The 22,112-nt window shown below is 43.9% G+C and overlaps 1 protein-coding gene across 1 annotated transcript in view; it reads left to right on the forward strand.

The window, feature by feature from the left end:
- Window positions 1–18,723, forward strand: part of LOC133018470 (partitioning defective 3 homolog) — a 237,599-nt gene extending 218,876 nt beyond the window's left edge. The window contains exons 24-26 of the mRNA XM_061084838.1: window positions 3,219–3,345; window positions 10,279–10,472; window positions 17,926–18,723. Coding sequence (XP_060940821.1) covers window positions 3,219–3,345; window positions 10,279–10,472; window positions 17,926–18,322 — 718 coding nt within the window. The 3' untranslated portion in view covers window positions 18,323–18,723. The remainder of the gene's footprint in view (window positions 1–3,218; window positions 3,346–10,278; window positions 10,473–17,925) is intronic.
- Window positions 18,724–22,112: the final 3,389 nt, after the last annotated feature.

Raw genomic sequence — 22,112 nt, forward strand, 5'->3', positions numbered from 1 at the left:
AGCATTGAGCTCTGACTGAATTTCTGTTTCTTCACACTGCACCTGATCCATCCATGGACAACTAGGAAAGTTTTTCACATCTGAAACTATTTGAAATTCCCTGTGATTTACCGTGTGGCTTCAGATCATTGTTGTGGTTCTGAGAATGAAGTCTGACCACAATGTCTTCATTTATAAATCCTGGAGAGAACCTTCCTCTCCGGGCCTGAAAGATGATTCCTACAGCTCAGGTTTTGAATGTGTAACTCTGGTCATCAGTCCTGTGAGAAATAGTAACACTCTTCTGAAACTGATCCAGACTTCATGTGTTTGTTCCGTTGTTTCCATTTGATCTAAAGCTAAAGTATTTAGTGTAACAGGTAGGGTTGCAAAATTCCCGGGAATATTCAAAGTTGGAAACTTTCCATGGGAATTAACGGGAATATACGGGAATATACGGGAATTAACGGGAATAAACTGGAAATTTTGTGGATAATTTATACTAACTGTTTTGTTATAGGCTGATTTTAGCCACATTGTTTGGGGTGAAATGTCTCCACACATGAGATACAGTGCACGTGGCATTGTTCTGTAGAATAAGATGAGAAGAAAGTTTGTAAAAAAACACTAATGCAATGCCAGAGATATAAATAGTTAGCCAAACAATTGGAATCGTCTGTGAACATATTTTACAATTGATGGATAAATGAATGGAAATAGTCTAGATGAACAGATGAACAATCCTCAATCAGCATGCTAATATATTTTCCCAGTAATATCATGGAAACTTACCTGACTAGTCCTTCACTCTACAGCAGGCCTCAATAGCCCTGCTGTAGAGTGAAGGATGCTGGGAGTTATCTGTGCATGTGATGGAAGAATGACCAGTGGAGGGTTGAAACTCAACGTGCAGTGTGTGCTGCATTCCATACATCTTTAAAATAGAGTTTTGAATCATGTTTTTATTGCTCAGCATTTAATTTGCGTATTTTTTTTTTTTTTTTCAAAATTCCCGAGCTTAACTTCCCATGGAAAGTTTCCGGAAAGTTTCCGGAAATTTACCGGAAACTTTCCACCCCTTTGCAACCCTAGTAACAGGCATACGTCCAAACTATGGTTCAGTTTGATCCAGACACTTTTCCATTCAGTATTTTGGTTGAGACTAAACAGAAAGAATCTGAAGGTCCTGACCAAACAAGGCAGCTGCAGCGTTTCAGATCCTCGTATCTTCTTCTTCCTCTAACCTTCACACACATGAGCCTCCAGGTTCAGTCCGGCTTCGAGGCCTTGACCCACAGCCTGAGGGTCACACATGTTCCACACATCGGGTCAGCTGGGATCTGAGGAGGCCAAGTGGCTGTGTTACATTTCACGGAGATTATCAGAATCACATGTGACAGGTTCCTGGTCTTTAATGAGGGCTGAGCGGCTCTGGCTTTTCCATTGTGTGTGTGTCTGTGTGTGTGTGTGTGTGTGTGTGTCTGGAGTCAGGAGCTGCTGGTGCTGCTGTGTTTTAAGGTTAAAACATCATGACCTCACTGTCTGGCTGTTTAGTGACGGATGAAATTAATTCAGGCAGTTATTGTTGTACATTTGCCTTTGATCGTCATCCTATGATCTCATGGAAATTAATTGTTTTCAGTCTATGTTTACTGTTATAACCCAGCAGATTGGAATTATCTGTTGTTTTAATCGTAACACTCCACAAATGTAATTAGGAATTATCTGCTGACCGTAAAGTTTTCTTGTCGGCTTGAAAAAACAGAACTCAAGGGATTTATCAGGCAGGAAACAGTTGCAGGTTTGACCTTTTTACATTTTAGAGATTAGAAAGTCCACAGGAATTTGCTGGCAAAGGGAGAAAGTTGAAAAGTCGAGCTCGGAGTCAACTTATAATAATAATTAACAACAACCCACCTTCCCATCTAAACCTGAGTATTTCTTTTGGGCCCAGACAACAGCAGAAACTTCTGTACGCTGCGTAAGAAATATGCAAGTCAAATAAAACTCATTCAAACGAATACATCTATAATAAAGCCAGATGGTTGACAGCTATAAACAAAACATGTTTATGTATTTTCTGTTGTTAAAACTTTCTCTCTGAAATCCAAGTCACTTCCATTCCCATGTTGTATTAAACTTCAATAAAGCTTCAGTAAACAATAAATATTATTGCTCGCGCTGTCAGGCTTCATAACGTTTTTACCGTCCACGCAGTCAGACATCTTAGTTTCTATCTATCTATCTAGTTAGTATCTGCTGAACTCTGATTTTTCTTGTCGGCTTGAAAAAACAGAACTCAGGCAGGAAACAGTTGCAGGTTTGACCTTTTTACGTTTAGAGATTAAAGCCAAATGGTTGACAGCTATGAAAAAGATTTGATGTATTTTGTGTGGTTAAAACTTTCTCTCTGAAAACCGAGTCTGTTCGATTCCCATGTTGTGTTAAGTGTTAAGTTTCAAAAAAGCTTCAGCAAACAATAAATATTATATATGACTTTGGAGTCAGAAACAGTCAGAGATGATATTTACATTCATTACTTGCGCTGTCAAGCTTCAGCGTAGTCACACTCTGGTCCATAACGTTTTTACTGTCCACGCAGTCAGAGATCGTAGTTTCAGTCGTGGCTTTAAGTAACAACTTGTCTGTTACGTGTGGAAAGTTCCATTTGTGTGTTTCCTCCTCAGATTGACCTGATTCTGTGGGAAACTCTGTGAATCCTCTTTTCACAACAGGAACAATAATCAATAATCAGGAAGGACAAAGATTAACTGAAGTTAAAATTGTAAAACAGGAGCCGATACAAGGCTGAAATGTGGAAAATTTAATTCTTGAGTTTTATTCTTTCTAAACCGATGTAGTAAGAAAACTAATACCAGTCACACAATTTAGTTTAGGTGCTGCTGCTGCTCACCGTTCACCGCTCGTCTTTGTTCATTGTCGTGAATAATACATCAGAGGCAGATTAGTTTGATTCATTCTGCTGCTGGCTGCGCTGTGAGCCCCCCCCCCCCCCCACCCCCCCGCTCTTCCCTCACTTCTCACTCCTTCACCTTCTCTCTGGGTTGAACGTATTTGATCGATTCCTGGACAAAGCTCTTTTGGTCTTTAAAGAACTTGGTCCTTCGGGCCATATCCGCCTGCGCTGATGAAACCAGGTCACTTGTTCACAATGGACCACTCACCATCATCTCTCTCTCCCCCCCTCCCTCCCTCCCTCCTCCCTTTTGTCTCCACAGTAGCCGGTTAGCCCCCAGCAACCACGACCGGATACAGCGGCTGCGTCAGGAGTTCCAGGAGGCGCAGGGCGGCCCGGAGGACCCGGAGGAGGACCGGAGGAGGACCTACAGCTTCGAGCAGCAGTGGGTGAGTGTCTGACCCGAGCGGATCCGAGGAGACCAGGGGACGAGTAGAACTCTTAAAGTCCCGAGACCGAGACCACCTGGTCCCCCTTCAGACTTGACTTCCACCACTAGCCCCAGGACGAGCTGGAGTCCGGTGCTAACCGTCACTAACCACACTACATGAACAAGACTGGTGATAACATCACCCTGCTACCGCTAACACCCCCCCTCACCCCCCCCCCCCATCCACCTGCATGCAGGGGTCTCTGCACGTCCTGATCCGACCGTCACTAACCCCACCCGCCTGTCACCACCCACTGTACTCATCCATCACCCCCCTTCATGTGTGTGTCCTCTCATCCTCATGGACACGCCCCCACCGGCTCATGGACTCTTGTCTCGTCTCATTTTTAAATCCTGTGTTGTTTTTTTCACGGTGCCTTTTTTCTTTTTTTAAAACAGTTTAAATGTCTGAATATTTACATTTTTACAAAAGTTTATTTCAATCAGAGCCTCAGTGGATGAGATCAGCGGTATTTTACATCCTGAGGGAGGGGGGGATTAATAAGCGAACAAAATCTGAACGCCTTCAACGTTTTTTTTAAGGTGATGAAATCGCTTGTGATCTTTTTAGTATTTATTTGAGTCCCGGCTTCACTGCAGCGCATCACAAGTGTTCTTGGTTTTTCATCTTTTTGAAATCACATGAAACCTGTAGAAATGTTTAAAATCATGAATTTGAAGTTTTTACACCTTTTTCCTTATTGATACCATCTGTGTATAATGTGTATTATTTTATTGTGTCACTCACACTTAAGGATGAATCACCAGCATATCGTTGTGTCTGCTTTGAGACTACACACGTTTTATTTGTTGATTTCACACATGTTCTATCACAAGGTTTTTTATAACACAAACATATCATGACACACAACATATTATTCAGCTTTGTTGAGACGCAGCGTGAATGTGTGTTGTTGCACATGAGACATTCAGGTGTGTTATAAATCACATTCTTAATATCGAGTCGAGTGAATCCTCCATGCTCTCTGCACGAGGTTGTTCTACACACACACACACACACTTTGTGTTTTTGTATATTTCTGTATGAACTCTTTTTACTGCTGGTGTCTGCACCGTGTGTTTCCCGCTGTAGCTCTTCGGGAGAATCAGCTCCTGTGATAAAGTGAGAGCGAGCGAACAGAATCCTCTTGTGCTCTCGGCCTTTCTTCTTCTTTTTTTTTTCTAGTTGATGAACTCAATAAAAAAAATGTATAGATTTGTTTTGAATCTGATTTGGCAGCGTTCACCAGAGTGGTGGTGTTTTTAATGGGATCCTCGACCGGGTGCTCACGCTCACATTCCTTCAGCATTGTCGAGCTGAAGCGGGCGAGTGTGGGAAAGAAGAAGGTCACGTCCCCCCCGGTCCCCCTTTGTCTCCGAACAACCGAGCGTGGTCTCGGTTCAGGAGCTCGACAAACCTGCAGCTTTCTGTTTGTTTACATCAACTGTAGCATGTTTGCTATTGTTGACAGTTTCATTTTCCCATGAAATCTCACTATTAGATAATAAACTCTTAACATTCTCTGGCTTCCTCGTGGGAGCTGGTGAACTATTTTTTTTTACGTGATGAATAGAAACGCTCAAATATTTACTAGATCCTTTTATTTTAGGAGTCAGGATCCAGGAAATATTCAAATTAAATAGGAAAACTCAAACGTTATGAGGTAAAACATTTTCCTAACCATGTTTTTAAGTTGATCTTTTTTTCCTGGTTCTTTCAAGAACATTTTAAAGCTTTATTCACTTGTCAATGATCAATTCATGTGTGTTAGTAGGTTTGTTAGTATGGTGTCAACATTCTGCTGTGGACTTATTACGCTTGTGTGGACTGAGATAAAGAAAACTCTTAATTTATAAAACTAAATCATATTTAATAGATGAAGCCTCAGTCTGAAGAACCCTCTTGTTAAACCTGATGTACTTTATCAGAGAGCTGCTCACACCTGTAATGGGAGGACACCAGTCGCCCGTATGGAAAACAGGAGGATGTGTCTCTGAAATTAAATTACCTCCTCTTTGCATATATTACATTTCGTTGCTTCCTCTGAGTGATGTGCTGCAGAACCTCAAGGAGCCGGTGTCCTTTCTCTTAATTCACCTACAACGTCCAGCCTCTGCCAGGAAGAGCTCAGATTCTTATGTTGCTATTTACAAGGCAGGAAAACGCTTGTGATAATCAAATAGAGTTTAACATGTTCGTCCCAGTTGCTTCACCTGGAGCTCGGTCAATATCTGAATGTTTGTGCGCCGGGCTGATATGTAGTTTGTCTCTCAGTTGGTGGAATGTCCTTCTCAGCTTCCATAGATGCAAACCGTTCTTCACCAGTTTCCTTCTGTCGGGGCTGAACACGGTCAGAGACGTGACCGACTTGCTGCTGCATTATGCAAATGTGTTTTCTGTGGTACTTTGCAAACACAAAAAAACCTCTATGACACTCTGGAGGAAAGAAAAACTAAAATAGCTTCATGTGTCTGCTTTAAAAAACACAATAATGAGTTGCAGGCCTCATCCATTCATCCTCTCCTGCTCCTGCTCCTGTTGGTGTCGCACCAATTAGACCAGTGTCTCTGATCGGCCCACATGGAAACACTCACCATGTGGTTGAGCACATTCGGGAATCGGACCCTCGGCCCCCAGCTCACCTCCTCATCTCACACCTGCGTTGGAACCAGAGTTGAATCTGTCACAAGTTGATTCCGTCCCACAATTTGCGTCCCTCTGTGATTCATTTGTCCAATTACCCGGCTCCGGCTCGGACTGTTTTCTTTCAGCCGTCCCCTGTTTAGCGGCGTGTGTAAAGTCAATATCTCCTCTTAGCCATGGGAGCCTGCTCGTTCTCTTTTACCAGAGTTTGGGGAGCAGAGGAGGATTGTGGGTAACGCGGTCTAATTCCATCAGGATGAGTGATGCTCGCTCGCCCCGGCCGCTCCGCTCCGCGCCGAGCTTTATTGCTCTCATTTATACCACTGAGGGAAAAGAGGAGTTCACTCAATTGATGTTGGGCCATAATATTGCCTCTTGTATTTTACTGCAACATTTTAATGCTGCTATTATCTGGATTCCTTCAGGAGGTTTCCCACCGGCGCCGGGTTCAGGCCGACGAGCCGAGATTCCCGGGAAAACTCTCCGGTGAAAGATATTGGGGCTGTAATTTACCCGCGGGCAATTATTAAATCAGATATGGAATAAGCGATGCGTGGGCGCTCCAAACCCGGCCCTACCCCTCCCGCCTCTGTCGGTGTTCTACCAGCCCGTCCTCGTTGTCGGCCGAGCTGCCAGGCATCGCCAATCAATCCCAGAGATGATTGCCTCGGCTTCATCTGGTTTAAAGGGGAGTTTCCTCTTCAGCGCTCTTAATCGTTTTATGGCCTGACGTCCACAGTTCTCTCTCTCTCTCTCCCACCAGTCTCCCAGTACGCTGCACGGCCATAAACGTAATTAGTTTGGCTTTGTGTTACAACTGATCCGCGCACGGTTATTGCACCCACACCGCTAATGAACATCGGGGGGGCGGCGGAGGTAGCTGCGGTGGGAGTGTGGGCTCGATCTTTGAGGTGGTTCTCCGCTGCTGGGAAACATCTGAACTGTCTGTGTGTGAACATCTATCATCTCTGGGTTTGTAACGACCAGATTCTAAAGAGCAGCAAAGAGACAAAACATTTAAAGGGGACATATTATGAAAATTCCACTTTTGTAGTGCATCTACACGTTAGTTTGGGTCTCTAGCATGTCTACTGTCCCAAAAACTCTGGGAAAAAAAACAACTCCCGCGATTTGTTGTGGTTCCTCTCTGTCAGAAACGAAACGCTAGATGGCGTCGAATGGGATTACGAGCAGAATTGATGTCATAGGCTCGCTACACGGCCCAGCTCCACTTGCCTGGTTAGCCGGCCGGTGGAGCTGGTCAGCTCGCGGGCCTGTTTTAAATGATCCTTGTGGTATTTTGACCAAAATATGTTTCAGACATTTCATTAAGACCCCAATGAACCATATCAACTGTGGTAAAATGGACATTAAATGTCACCTTTAAAAGAATCAGATATTCGCCCCTACCCCATCCCTGAATTAACCAATCGTCTGGTTCCTGCACCTTTGTGGTAGCAGCCTTTGAAACCTTCACTTTAGGCAAAGTCACCAAACCTTTTATCCACTGGTTACACTGGGCCTGCAGGTCTTTATTCCCCAGTGACCAGTGAAGGAGCAGGTGTGGCTTCATCCTCTACATTGGAACCTGGTGGTGTTTCCAAGATGGCTGCCAATGGGGAGACTCTCCTGTAAGGACTTTGAGGAGGTGAACTGTTTTTTGGAATATTTTATTTTTCCAAATATTGTCACTTTGCAAAAAAACATGCAGAGCATACAGAACACTCTACATCAAACACTACAGAAAATTGCATACCAAAATTTAAAAAAATACACACATAGATGAAATATAAATAAATAGTAAAAAGTAAATAATTCCCACCACCCAAAGAGGACAAAAAAGAAAAAAGTTGGTGCATAGGATGACACATCACAGAGAAATACTGCAATGACACAGTACATAATGTAATTCAGAGCTCCAAATAGTTACAGTCCTATGGTACCGTTGGTGGTGTATCCATGAATTCCAAATAAGGCTGCCAGATTTTCAAAAATAACTTATATATCTTTCTGAGACGATATGTAATCTTTTCAAGAGGAAAACAACTGTTCATTTCCACAGACCATCGGTCTATGAGAGTCGGGGAATCAGACTTCCAAGTCATTGCTATACATTTCCCGGCCACACGTAAAGCAATTTCTGCAAATTTAATTTGGAGCTTCGTTAGATGAGGTGAACTGTTGAGATGACTGAGGTTTGGGTGAAGGAGTGAAGAGATGTTTGTCAAATTGTTAAACAACATCTCAACGAGGGATTAACGTCCACGTCAGTGACCGGGAGACGGAGCTGATTCATGTGTTCTGGTTTTTGAAATGGAGTTTTAAACTAAAACTATCTCTGTCCACACTAACACACCTGAAAACAATATCACATGACTGTATCTACACTGGGCTTGTGAACAGGAAGCAGCAGAAACAGGAAGTGAACGTTGGGATGGTCACTGGTCATCGTCGTCTCCTTCATTAACTTCCACTAACATCATCACGTCTCATCACTGTAACCCTGCTCTGAGTCTCCAGCATGCCCCCCCCCCCCCCCCCTCACCTGTCTGTGTGTGACTCACCTTCACTCTGACCTGAGAGGAGACGAGCTCAGGCTGCGTCCGCCCCCCCGACTGACGGCTGGTGAGTGTTTGTGGTTTGGACACTGGGGGGGGGGGACTGGGAGGTATCAGGTGACTTCTGTCGGTTTGTATTGGGTCAACTGTCTAAAAAACTGAGGGATCAAGTTTTATTTTCTGTCTTTTTATATGTGATGCTTCTACTTTATCAGTTGTCAAAAATTATATTTAGTCATTTTCCAGGTGGTCAAATCTGTGATGTCACTGGCTTCACTATTTCCTAAGCTAAAATATTCTCTAAAATTTAACATTTACATGATTTAAAGTTTTTTTGAAAATAGTTTTTGCAAAATATATTTCTAATTAGAGTATTGGAGCTTGATTTAACTTGACATTTAAATGCTGCTTTTTAACAACTTGTTTGTAGGTTTATCTATCACCTGTTACTGAATTAGACAAACACACATATTTTTTATGGCCCAGCAACCATAAATGTACAGGATTTTTTTTTTAAATCACCATAACTAGCTGCTGGGAATAAGAAAAATGCTTTTATTTACAATCTAATCTGTATATTTAATCATCAGTGTGTTTTATTAATGTCAGAGTTTGTTTGATGGAATGTGGCTTTCGAATAATAATTATTATAAATGTTACACAGCGCAGGATATATATATTACATATTGAATGTTCTGGAGGATTTATTACACATGAGCGATGGAGTGATTGGTTTAATTCACATGAGATTACACATGTGGGAGCGCTGGCACCTGTAGCTCCTCCCATCAGGCGTTTGTCCTGCGGTAGCGCTTCAGGCACTTCGTGGTTATGAATGTTTAACAGGAACACGGAAGAGTCATCATCAGTATTTATTTAACTATTATTTTATTTATTTAACACATCCTCTGCAGGAGAGAACCACAGAGTAACAGTCTCCAGGACGGTTCCTTGTGCCGGAGATACGGCTTTTAAAGGGGCGCCTTCCTTCACCCATGTGACCTAAAAATACACATTTTCCCTCTTGCCTGCGGTGACATGTAACCACGGCGACAGTTCAGAGCCGTGGTCGATCTCTGCCGCCGCTCCAGTACAATGGAGATGAATGGACTTCTTGTTTGTGGCGCCGTGCACGGTTCATACTGTGGAATCTCCTCCCGGCTCTTTGATGATAATATATTTACACGGCGTTTTCTCAACAGAACAGATTTATGCACTTAACGATTAAAGGAGACTTATGATGCTTGTTAAAAACGTTCGTTTGTGAATGTAAAAAAAAAATTACCAAAGTCGTAAAAAGGGAGATAACACTGAAGCTCCTGAAACACATGTCAGATGTTTAATTAGTTTTATAAGAACGAGCTGCGTTCAGACACATCACAAGAAAACGTTTATTCAAACATATTGATATTAAAGACTCTAAACAAAGATGGACGCCTTCCAGATGTGAAGCCAGAGCATCTGGATCGCCTCCTCCATGTTAGCAGACGGGACTTTGACCAAATTATAAAGTCAAAGAACACATTAAACACAGTCCCTTGTGGATTATTATCAAATTAGACGACAGACAAACACGTAAATTAATATGTCGGGTGATTCCCTTATTGATTGTGTCTGTGCTGATGATGATGATGATGATGCTCACACTGGGAGCGTGAAAATAACCCCGACGCCATCTCGCTGCTTCCAGTCGAACACCAGCGGCAGCAGCAACGGCCCGGGGGGGCACAGCACCCAGCCGGGGGGGTACAGCACCCAGTCGGGGGGGTACAGCAGCCAGCCGGGGCGCCACTCGGTGTCGGTCGAGGTTCAGATGCAGCGGCAGAGGCAGGAGGAGAGAGACTCGTTCGCCCAGGCACAGCGGCAGTACAGCTCCCTTCCAAGGTAAGAGGGAACGAGTGTGTGTCTGTGTGTGTGTGTGTGTCTGTGTGTGTGTGTGAGAGTGTGTGTGTACACGCTCGTTTACTCCTGTCTGATTATGTCAGATTCATTGTTATGGCCTTGTGACAGTAATGATGGCAGATTGTAAATGTGCAACATCTAAGTAAGAAAAAGGGGCAGAGGTGTGTGTGTCAGTTCCAGACCACAAACACCACACACACACAACACACACACACACACACACACACACACAGACACACACAGCCTCAGAGTGGACGGATCATGTTACCCACTCCCACAGATGTGACATGATTGCTTTCCTCTCTCTTAATGTAATTCCCTTTGATCTGCATGATATGACTGCCTGTTGTTCCAGGAAGCGCTGGGACATGTGTGTGTGTGTCTGTGTGTGTGTGTGTGTGTCTGTGTGTGTGTGTGTGTGTGGTTGAGGGTAATGGGTGACATTTCTCTCCTGATAAGTAAGCATTAGATTTTCGACACTTGTGGGAGAGTTGGTTACACAAAGTTCACATCTGACCTTTTAGAGAGAACATTTCAAAAGAGAAACAACATTTATTTAGAAAATCAATAGAAAGACAAAGATACAAGTTGTGTAGTTGTGAAGTAAACGGTCTCGTATAAGTGGTAAATGATTTTATTTAGAGCTTCTCTGGTGTTATTGACCTTTCACAGCCCGTTCACACAGAAGGTCGGCACAATTTGGAGTTTAGTATCTTGTCTGAGGAGCCGGGGATCGAACCACCGACCTTTTACTTAGAGGACAACTTTCTTTATTTCCCAAAGAAAAGCTTTATCATTTATTGTATTTCAGATTAAGATCTCATTACTTCACTTGTAAAACAATATTTAATATTAATTTCTCACTTTGCAGAGTCTATAAGCAACATACAAACTAAAATAATATGTTGTTTTAGCACATGTGTTGGTTTATGCAATAAAGGAAATTAAAGTGTTTAGTAATGCAGAGTATTTATCAACCATAACATTTTTATTATAACCATGTTTTACTTTATTATCCTTCTATCTATCAAACAGCCTGAATACCTCACAGGAGGGATTTTAAACAAATACATTTATAAATAATATGCATTAGCTTGCCATGTTTATGATTATACATTAAATTAATATGTTTATCTTTCTATGAGTCAACAAACTGATACAGACACTTTAGTATCTTGTCTAAGGAGCCGGGATCGAACCTTTTACTTAGTGGACAACTTTCTCTATTCCCAAAGAAAAGCATGCTTTATCATTTATTGTATTTCAGATTAAGATCTCATTAAGTCACTTGTAAAACAATATTTAATATTAACTTCTCACTGTGCAGAGTGAATAAGCAACATACAAACTAAAATAATATGTTTTTTAGCACATTATGTGTAGGTTTATGCATAAAGGCATTTAAAGTTGTATTAATGCAGAGTATTTATCAACTATTACATCTTTATTATAACCATCTTTTACTTTATTATCCTTCTATCTATCAAACAGCAGCTTCCCCCTGGACACCTCACAGGAGGGATTTAAACATAAATAATATGCATTAGCTTGTAATGTTTATTATTATACATTAAATTAATATGTTTATCTGTCTGTGAGTCAACAAACTGATACAGACACTTTAGTATCTTGTCTAAGGAGCTGAGGATCGAACCACCGACCTTTTACTTAGTGCACAACTTTCTCTATTTCCCAAAGAAAAGCATGCTTTATCATTTATTGTATTTCAGATTAAGATCTCATTTCTTCACTTGTAAAACAATATTTAATATTAACTTCTCTGTCTAGAGTGTATAAGCAACATACAAATTAAAATAATAAAGTTTTTTAGCACACCATGTATAGGTTTATGCAATAAAGGAAATTAAAGTGTTTAGTAATGCAGAGTATTTATCAACTATAACATCTTTATAATAACCCTGTTTTACTTTATTATCCTTCTATCTATCAAAAAGCAGCTTCCCTCTGGATACCTCACAGGAGAGATTTTAAACAAATACATTCATAAATAATATAGATTAGCTTGCCATGTTTATTATTATACATTAAATGAATAATTTTATCTGTCTCTGAGTCAACAAACTGATACAGACACTTTAGTATCTTGTCTAAGGAGCCGGGGATCGAACCACCGATCTTTAACTTAGTGGACAACTTTCTCTATTTCCCAAAGAAAAGCATGCTTTATCATTTATTGTATTTCAGATTAAGATCTCATTACTTCACTTGTAAAACAATATTTAATATTAACTTCTTTGTCTAGAGTATATAAGCAACATACAAACTAAAATAATATGTTGTTTAGCACACCATGTGTAGGTTTATGCAATAAAGGAAATTAAAGTTTTATTAATGCAGAGTATTTATCAACTATTACATCTTTATAATAACCATCTTTTACTTTATTATCCTTCTATCTATCAAACAGCAGCTTCCCTCTGGACACCTCACAGGAGGGATTTAAACATAAATTATATGCATTAGCTTACAATGTTTATTATGATACATTAAATGAATATGTTTATCTGTCAACACACAGATTCAGACACTTTTACAGGAGTAATTCTTTATCCTTGATTTATTAAGTCATTAATTTAACCTCAAGACGTTTTAATTACTTCTTCAAATCCTCTCTGAGTCCGAACCCGTCTGACCCGTCTGTGCACATCATCAGCTCCCACTCTCCAGACGTACACAGCATTAAATACATTACGCTCTATTACTTCCCCGTCGCACTCTAATCCACCGTTACCGACATAAATCCCTTCCTTGATAAATATTGCAGGCGGCTCTGCTGAAAGATTAATGAAGCTCCGTCTCGCTCCGGCGGTCGGACGCTACTTCCTGTGGCCACGCCGCTGCTCCTCTCCACTCAGTCCATTAAGAGCCCGTTCTGTTTGGATAAACCCGGCTGCAGCGTCTTGAGAACACGAAGTATTGTTTGACTTAGAGGGAAGCATCGCGTGAGGTCAGAGTTCTGGATGGGACTCGTCTGGTTCCTATGTGGTTCAGGGAGGTTGAAATTCCCGGGATTGTGAAATCTGACCTGATTAATGACAGAAGAATTCCTTGAGAAACAGCTTTTATTTGAGATAAAGGTCGGTTTCATTTATCTAAACAAGAAGCAGCGAGTGGAAATCAAACCTCTGCTGTTTGTGACGGAGGACGAAACCTTGTGGTCATCGCGGAGCGGCTCCTTTGATCTCCGGGCCAAAGTGACGCCATCATAGGAGAGACTCACTGGTGTGTGTCTGTACTGGTGTGTGTCTGTACTGGTGTGTGTCTGCACTGGTGTCTGTCTGCACTGGTGTGTGTCTGCACTGGTGTCTGTCTGCACTGGTGTGTGTCTGCACTGGTGTGTGTCTGCACTGGTGTGTGTCTGTACTGGTGTGTGTCTACACTGGTGTGTGTGTACGCACTGGTGTCTGTCTGCACTGGTGTGTTACTGCACTGGTGTGTGTCTGCACTGGTGTCTGTGTGTACTGGTGTGTGTCTGCACTGGTGTGTTACTGCACTGGTGTGTGTCTGCACTGGTGTCTGTCTGTACTGGTGTGTGTCTGCACTGGTGTGTTACTGCACTGGTGTGTGTCTGCACTGGTGTCTGTCTGTACTGGTGTGTGTCTGTACTGGTGTGTTACTGCACTGGTGTGTGTCTGCACTGGTGTCTGTCTGCACTGGTGTCTGTCTGCACTGGTGTGTTACTGCACTGGTGTGTGTCTGCACTGGTGTCTGTCTGTACTGGTGTGTGTCTGCACTGGTGTGTTACTGCACTGGTGTGTGTCTGCACTGGTGTGTGTCTGCACTGGTGTGTGTATGCACTGGTGTGTGTCTTTACTGGTGTCTGTCTGCACTGGTGTGTGTATGCACTGGTGTGTGTCTTTACTGGTGTCTGTCTGCACTGGTGTGTGTCTGCACTGGTGTGTCTACACTGGTGTGTGTCTGTACTGGTGTGTTACTGTACTGGTGTGTGTCTACACTGGTGTGTTACTGCACTGGTGTGTCTGTCTGCACTGGTGTGTGTCACAACCATAGATATATATATATAAGACTAGATGTCTCGGCCAACTGAGTCGAACGTCCGCACATGGCGCCCATGACACTACATACTTATGAATAATAATGTTATTTTCTAAAATATAGAATAATGTATGCAGTGTCATAACTACATCTCTGACGTTTATTACAAACCAAATCGTTTAAAAATCGGTTGAAAATTGAGCAAGTTATGGTTATTTAAAAAGTACGTACCGCTACATCACAATGTTATCGTGGGCGAGCCGCCTGTAGCAAGATGGCCGCCATGTGCGGACGTTTGACTCCGTTGGCCTTTAACGCGGACGAGACATCTAGTCTTTATATATATATATCTATGGTCACAACCTCCGTGTCGATCTACACATCCCTTTTTCCCTTCAATCTTTTTCTGTCACCTTCCCCCCCCCCCCTTCTTTCTTCTTCTATCAGCTGTCACACTTCACCATGTGAATGTGCACAGAATACAGACGAGTACACATGCTTCTGTATTTACACACATGTACATGCATTCCCCCCCCCCTCAGATTGACACGGGCGATCTGGTTTGCATTTCTCAGCGGGGGGGGGGGGGGGGGGGCAGAGCAGCTTTGGCCTCTTTGTCAACATATGAAATGAAATCAGACGCCGGCGACGCCTGTCTCGGAAAATTGGAATCACTCGACCGTGCGGCAGGATGAACCGAGGCTGTGTTCTCTCTCTCTCTCTCTCTCTCTCTCTCTCTCTCTCTCTCTCTCTCTGTCTCTATCTCGCCCATCGAGCAGCGTATCCATAGCTTTCCCATCTCGGCTGAATGAAAACAAAAGGTCTTTCTATTGTCATTAGAGATTCTTTCTCTTTCTCTCTCTCTCTCTCCGACTCGAAGCCAAACACGGGAATAATACCGGCTCTTCACAGCTGGCTGATAAACCTGCTGATTATGCATGGCTCCCAGTCAGAAGCCCGGTGACGGTTCCTCCGGTGTCATCCTCCTCTTCTTCTTCTTCTCCGTCTCCTCTCTCGCTTTCTGCCTCAGGATAAACGGGTGGAGCTGCCGGGCTCGGGACACTCATGCATATCATATGGACTCACACACACACACACACACACACTCACACTCACACAAAGGCAGGGCTGCCACAAAGAGGCCAACCAAGCAGAAATGAGAGGTGATGTCACACATCTGGACGCCCCCCCCCCCCCCTCTCTTCACCTCCCTGTCTCTCTGGTAAAGGGCAGGACGGACCCACAGAAGCATGACAGCCGACCGGGCCGTTAAGACACTTGTGTCAGATTTCAGATCCATCGAGGACATCTCTTTCTCTCTCTCTCTCTCTCTCTCTCTCTCTCTCTCTCTCTCTGGGTGTGTTTTTGTTTTTTTTTTTATCCGACAGCGATGGGTTCTGCTATCACTTCCTGTCAGATCCACTGGTCGTTGCTGCCTGTCTCCCATTGGGCCTAATGGGCTGGAAGGGGACTTTGACATGGTTAGATCTCCGCTGGATGTTGTTACTCCGGCCTGGTGCGTAGCCAGGGGCAGTTTGCGAGCGTGTAATGGTTTTCCCTCACGATGTGTCCGTTACCATGCCAACGTCGCCATAACACTTTTTACTGGCTGAAGAAATCCACTCGTTGTCTCGAGAGGTAACGAGTTTTCAAGAGAACTCTTTGTTGCCGGTGATGTTTTTCTTCAGCCGACGAGGTCACAGTTTGTGTGTCTGAGAAATGAAGAATGAGAGAGAATGTGTTTCCACGAGCTCGAAGAATCAGAGAAACTAGAAATCTGAGTCATAATTCAGTCTTTAGGGAGGAATAGAAGAATATAACTCATCCTTCATCAGCTACTTGTTGGTCTGAGTTAACATGACATGATTTTGTAAATGCAAATTGGTGTTCGATCGCAGTTTGTGAACTCTTCAAAGACGTGAGTCAATGAGGTTTACCAGCATCTCGTCTCTTCCACTAGGTTTCTAAAAAAGGCTAAATATCAGGAAGAATAAATATCAACTGTGCATTTATGTTTACATTCAAAGCAGCCTTACAAGTAACTACACATGTTTCTCTCTGTGTCTGGAGAGGTAACGAGTTTTCAAGAGAACTCTTTGTTGCCGGTGATGTTTTTCTTCAGCCGACAAGGTCACAGTTTGTGTGTCTGAGAAATGAAGAATGAGAGAGAATGTGTTTCCACGAGCTCGAAGAATCAGAGAAACTAGAAGTCTGACTCATATTCCAGTCTTTAGGGTGAAATTAAATAATAACTCAACCTTAATCAGCTGCATGTTGGTCTGAGTTCACATGTCTTGATATTATAAATGCAAATTGGTGTTCGATCGCCACTCGCTGTGTGAGAACTCTTCAAAGACCTGAGTCAATGGGGTTTGCCGGCCTCCCCTCTCTTCCACTAGGTTTCTAAAAGACAAAATATCAGGAAGAACCAGACTTTCTTGTTTGTCTGGTCATGATTCACCTGTGTATCGATTTTAGCGAAGATCGGTCGATGTGAACACGTTCCGGGGGTCTCAGGGGGGGGAACCGTTGAGCCATTTTGCGACGCCCATTAAAAATTCCTCCAGAATACGTCAATTTTCACCACTTTCTGCAAATTTTGGTAAGAATTTGAGCATGGTAAAGCCCTCAAAAAGCCAATTCATTTGCCTGAATAATAATAACAATCCTTACAATTTCAATAGGGCCTCACCTGTCAGTGCTCAGGTCCTAATAAATATCAAATGTGCATTTATGTTCATATTCCAAGCAGCCTAACAAGTAACTACACACGTTTCTCTCTGTGTCTGGAGAGGTAACGAGTTTTTAAGAGAACTCTTTTTTGCCGGTGATGTTTTCTTCAGCCGACATTAGCAATCTTTAGGGTGAAATGAAATAATATAACTCAACCTTAATCAGCTGCATGTTGGTCTGAGTTTACACAACATGATTTTGTAAATGCAAATTTGTGTTCGATCGCAGTGTGTGAACTCTTCAAAGACGTGATTCAATGGGGTTTGCCAGCATATCCTCTCTTCCACTAGGTTTCTAAAAGACAAAATATCAGGAAGAACTAGACTTTCTTGTTTGTCTGGTCATGATTCACCTGTGTATCGATTTTAGCGAAGATCGGTCAATGTGAACACGTTCTGGGGGTCTCGGGGGGGGAACCGTTGAGCCATTTTGCGACGCCCATTAAAAATTCCTCCAGAATACGTCAATTTTCACCACTTTCTGCAAATTTTGGTAAGAATTTGAGCATGGTAAAGCCCTCAAAAAGCCAATTCATTTGCCTGAATAATAATAATAATCCTTACAATTTCAATAGGACCTCACCTGTCAGTGCTCGGGTCCTAATGAATGTCAAATGTGCATTTATGTTTACATTCCAAGCAGCCTTTACAAGTAACTACACACTTTCTATTTCTCCTTGTTCCAGGCAGCCCAGGAAGAACCCCAGCCTCATCTCCCAGGACTCGTGGGACAAGGCCTACCCCCCCGGAGAGGGCTTCCAGTCGGCCAAGGACAACCCCCGGTACTCCAGCTACCAGGGCTCCAGGAACGGCTACCCGAGCGGCGTGGGCGTGAACGCCAGAGTCCTCCTGGAGGCGCAGGAGCTGCTGAGGCAGGAGCAGCGGCGCCGGGAGCAGGAGGCCAAAGGGAAACTGATGCTGGAGACCACCGGGACCGGGAACTACGACCGGTACTCCACCGCTCGCCTGAAGGACCCGGCGTCGCCCAAAGGTCCCTACCGCCACGACGTGCCACCTTCACCCTCACAGCTGGCGAGGCTGAACAGATTGGGGTCGGAGAAAGGACGGCTTTTTTATTCATGAGGACTCTCGTTGGACTAATGGACTAAAGAGCCGGGCGGAGAACTTTCGGACTCAGGAGCTGAAGAGGATCACGAAGAAGAAGAACCTGGAGACGTGGACGCTTCGAATCCTGAGAAAGGACAAACTCCAGGTCTCAGCTCGGCGATGATCTCAGAGGTAAACGTCTGTGAAGCGAGCGCCGTCTGTGGGCGTGTGTGTTCGATCCCTTGCTGTGCCGATGACCTTATAACCAGTAGCCACGCCCCCCCGACAGACTGGAGACACGCCCAGTGCCTTCTCTGCGTTCACAGACACACGATGCTCGTCCAGGACTCGATCTGGAGCCGTCACGTTCTGACAATCAAACGGGCGAGTGAGAGGTGGTTCCTCTCAGGTACATGTGTCCCCCTCCAGTGCAGGTTTCATGCTTTTTACATGTGGACGACTCTTCACCCCCCCCGCCACCCCCCAACGTTTGTTCTCTAACGTTAAAACTCGGTCTCTGCCGGTTTCTCCGTTCCAGCGTTTTCTCACATGAGTCCTCCTCCCAGGGGAGCAGAGGAAACAAGGCTCAGTGTGTGAAAGAAGCAGGCCACAGTGTGGGTGTGTTATTAATAAAAACTCACCAACCCCCCCAACCCCCGCCCCCCCAGCTCCTCTTCCTCATAAATGATTCATATCATGTGTTATCTCCGTGAGGGGCAGAGAGAGAAGCCAGCTCTGGTCGTCTGCCCGGCCTCCCTGCTCTGCTCTGGGCTCGACACGCTGGCCTGTCTGGAGCTCTGGCATCCGTCCTCCTCTTCCTCCTCCTCCTCCTCCTCCTCCTCTTCCTCATCCTCTTTGTCGTCCTCCTCCTCTTTCTCATCGTTCATTACACTCCTTTCTCCTAACACTCTTCTCCCACCTAGTCTCTTCTCACCCTTCCCCTGTACTCTTCCTCCTTCTACCCAGTACCACCACCACCCTCCTCCTCCTTCTCCTCCTCCTCCTCCTCCTCCTCCTCCTCCTCCTCCTCCTCCTCCTCCTCCTCCTCCTCCTCCTCCTCTTCCTCTTCCTCTTCCTCTTCCTCTTCCTCCTCCTCGGTCACATCATTCATTACACTCCTTTCCTCTACCGCTCTTCTCCCACCTTCTTCTCTTCTCACCGCTTCCCTTCCCCTGTACTCTTCCTCCTTCTATCCACTACCACCACCACCCTCCTCCTCCTCCTCCTCCTCCTCCTCCTCCTCTTCCTCTTCCTCTTCATCCTCCTCCTCCTCCTCCTCCTCCTCGTTCATTACTCTCCTTCTACTGCTCTTCTCCCACCTTCTTCTCTTCTCACCGCTTCCCTTCCCCTGTACTCTTCCTCCTTCTATCCAGTTCCACCACCACCCTCCTCCTCCTCCTCCTCCTCTTCCTCCTCCTCTTCCTCCTCCTCCTCCTTCTCCTGGTTCATTACACTCCTTTCTCCTAACGCTCTTCTCCCACCTAGTCTCTTCTCACTGCTTCCCTTCCCCTGTACTCTTCCTCCTTCTACCCAGTACCACCACCACCCTCCTCCTCCTCCTCCTCCTCCTCCTCCTCCTCCTCCTCTTCCTCGTCTCCAGAGTCAGACTCTGCACTGAATTTTTCATCAGCAGCCACCTGCTGCCTGCCGGAGCCAGAGAGCTCGCTGCCACCAGAGGAAACGACTGAGGCCTCGGCTTCTGACACGAAGAGAGGAACAAAAAGCATTAGAGAAAGAAAGGAGGCAGAATAAAGATGGGTCGAGAGACAGTGTTTCCTTCCCAGTGTGAGATTAGTGGGAGCTTTTCTCCTGGTTTTTAACAAAAGGCAAAATTGTCCTCAGGATTTAATTGCTTTCGATTGCTGTAATTGCTTTCTCTATATTTCTCCCTTCTCTACCTTTTCAAGCGTTTAGCCGACACTCTTCTCCACAGCGGTTTGAAAAGAGGCCTCAGCAGGTAGAGGCGCTCTCTGCCCGGTGATGGAGGAACCGAGCGCTGCTTTCTACAGTCGGCTGAAGCAAAATTCAATAAAGCAGAATTTCTGGCTCGCACATCTCGTAGCTCATGCAGATGGTTGTGGTTTTTATTCGTCCGGGTTTTGAGATGCGATCTCTGGAGTTTACTGATGTTCCTCCTGATACAGTGGAGGCGGATGGAGTTTTGTTTTTCTTTGCCCACAGCTAAGAAAAGTCACACACAGAAATATTGAATACTGAAACATTTGAAAACCAGTTGCGTCACAGCAGTGTAACTAGACAATCTCAATTTTGAAGGCTCCAACTAAAGAGTCCTTCCATCGCTGAGGAACCGATCCCACAGCTTCATGATTACCACAGAGCAGACTCAGGATCTGGATCTAGGATATCTTGGCATTATTTTTGTACGTTTCAAAGACAATGACCTCATAAACTATTAAAAAGCATCAACTTCTATCTCAAAGCCATTTCACCAACAGAGGAAACTCGTATAGAAGCAGAAGATATAATGCAACTGATGAGCTCTAATTATTGTGGAGACAAACAATCTCAAAACCTGAACAAATAAAAACCTGAATTGTCTGCGTGACCGAACGTCACCGGTGGGAAGATGAAGATGGAAGTCTTAAGAATCGTGTTATAATAATAATAATAATAATAATAAAGGTGGCTGAAGTCGGTGGGAACTGAAGTCGGACAAAAAGGGAAATGCAAAGAAATAAAATGAATAAATATGTGTCCGTCATCAAGCTTGTGGAAAACAAACAGGCGGAGGATAATTGCCTTTCACTCCTACACACTCGCCCATTTGTAGAGTGATGCTGCATGAGATGCATTATCTTGGTGCTGGTTAATGAAGATCCACACAGGGGTGGGGGGGTGTATGATGAATGAAAATGTGTAAGATGAAGAAGAAATGACTCTAAATGGATTATTTCAGTGTTTCAACCTGTTCTGTTCACAAGGCTCCTCTGCTTGAAGCTAATTAAAAAACCTCCTGTCTGCGTAATGGATGTACGTGGATGTGACAACACAAACACACACTGGGCACAGTTTGTGTGTTTGTGTGTTCACGCTACGATGGGCTGACGAACCAAACACAATCCGACCTGTGCAGCTGACGCACAAAACAAACGTATCAGGGCCGAGATTTGAAAGAAAGAGAAGAGGAATTGTGTTTGTTTTTCTTTTGCGTTTCAAGAATAAAGTGGAAATGTCGCAAATAAATTTAAACTCCACTGGTTCATCAAATCTCGTCGGAGGATGAAAACACGAAAACATCTCCATCGCCCCCTGGTGGCTGATTCAAGTATAGTTCATAAACCTCCTGCCTCCTCCATGTTAGCATCTCGGACCTGGACCAAACAAAACAAATATTTAAATTACGCACAAAAGAATGTTTTTTATCACGATGTTCATTCAAATGTTCATGTTTCCGATAAGTTTGGATTTGATAATTTATTTGGTCATATAAAAAAGTTACATTTTTACATGTTTCTCGACATTTTGACTTTATTCCCGAAATGCAAAATGCAAAATAAAATCCTCTCCTCATTTTTTGCTCATGCCCGACCACGCCCCCATGTTTTTGTTGAAAGTGTTGAGCCGAGCGGCCGACACTTCCTGCTGTGAACACTTGTGCGTCTCAAAGTGCAGACTCACACATTTTGAAGGATGTTCTTGACACACAAATATCATGTCTTTTTGTTTTTCCTTGCTGATCATGTGACCCAGTTATGGGGTCGAACAGCAACAAGTGCCTGAGATCATATTTTACACAAAGAGGGACACGATGTGATTTGTCTAGTGACACTACAGCACACAAACAACAGTGTGTGTGTTTTTTAAC

The sequence above is a fragment of the Limanda limanda genome, chromosome 13 (assembly GCF_963576545.1).
Source record: "Limanda limanda chromosome 13, fLimLim1.1, whole genome shotgun sequence".
Classification (NCBI taxonomy): domain Eukaryota; kingdom Metazoa; phylum Chordata; class Actinopteri; order Pleuronectiformes; family Pleuronectidae; genus Limanda; species Limanda limanda.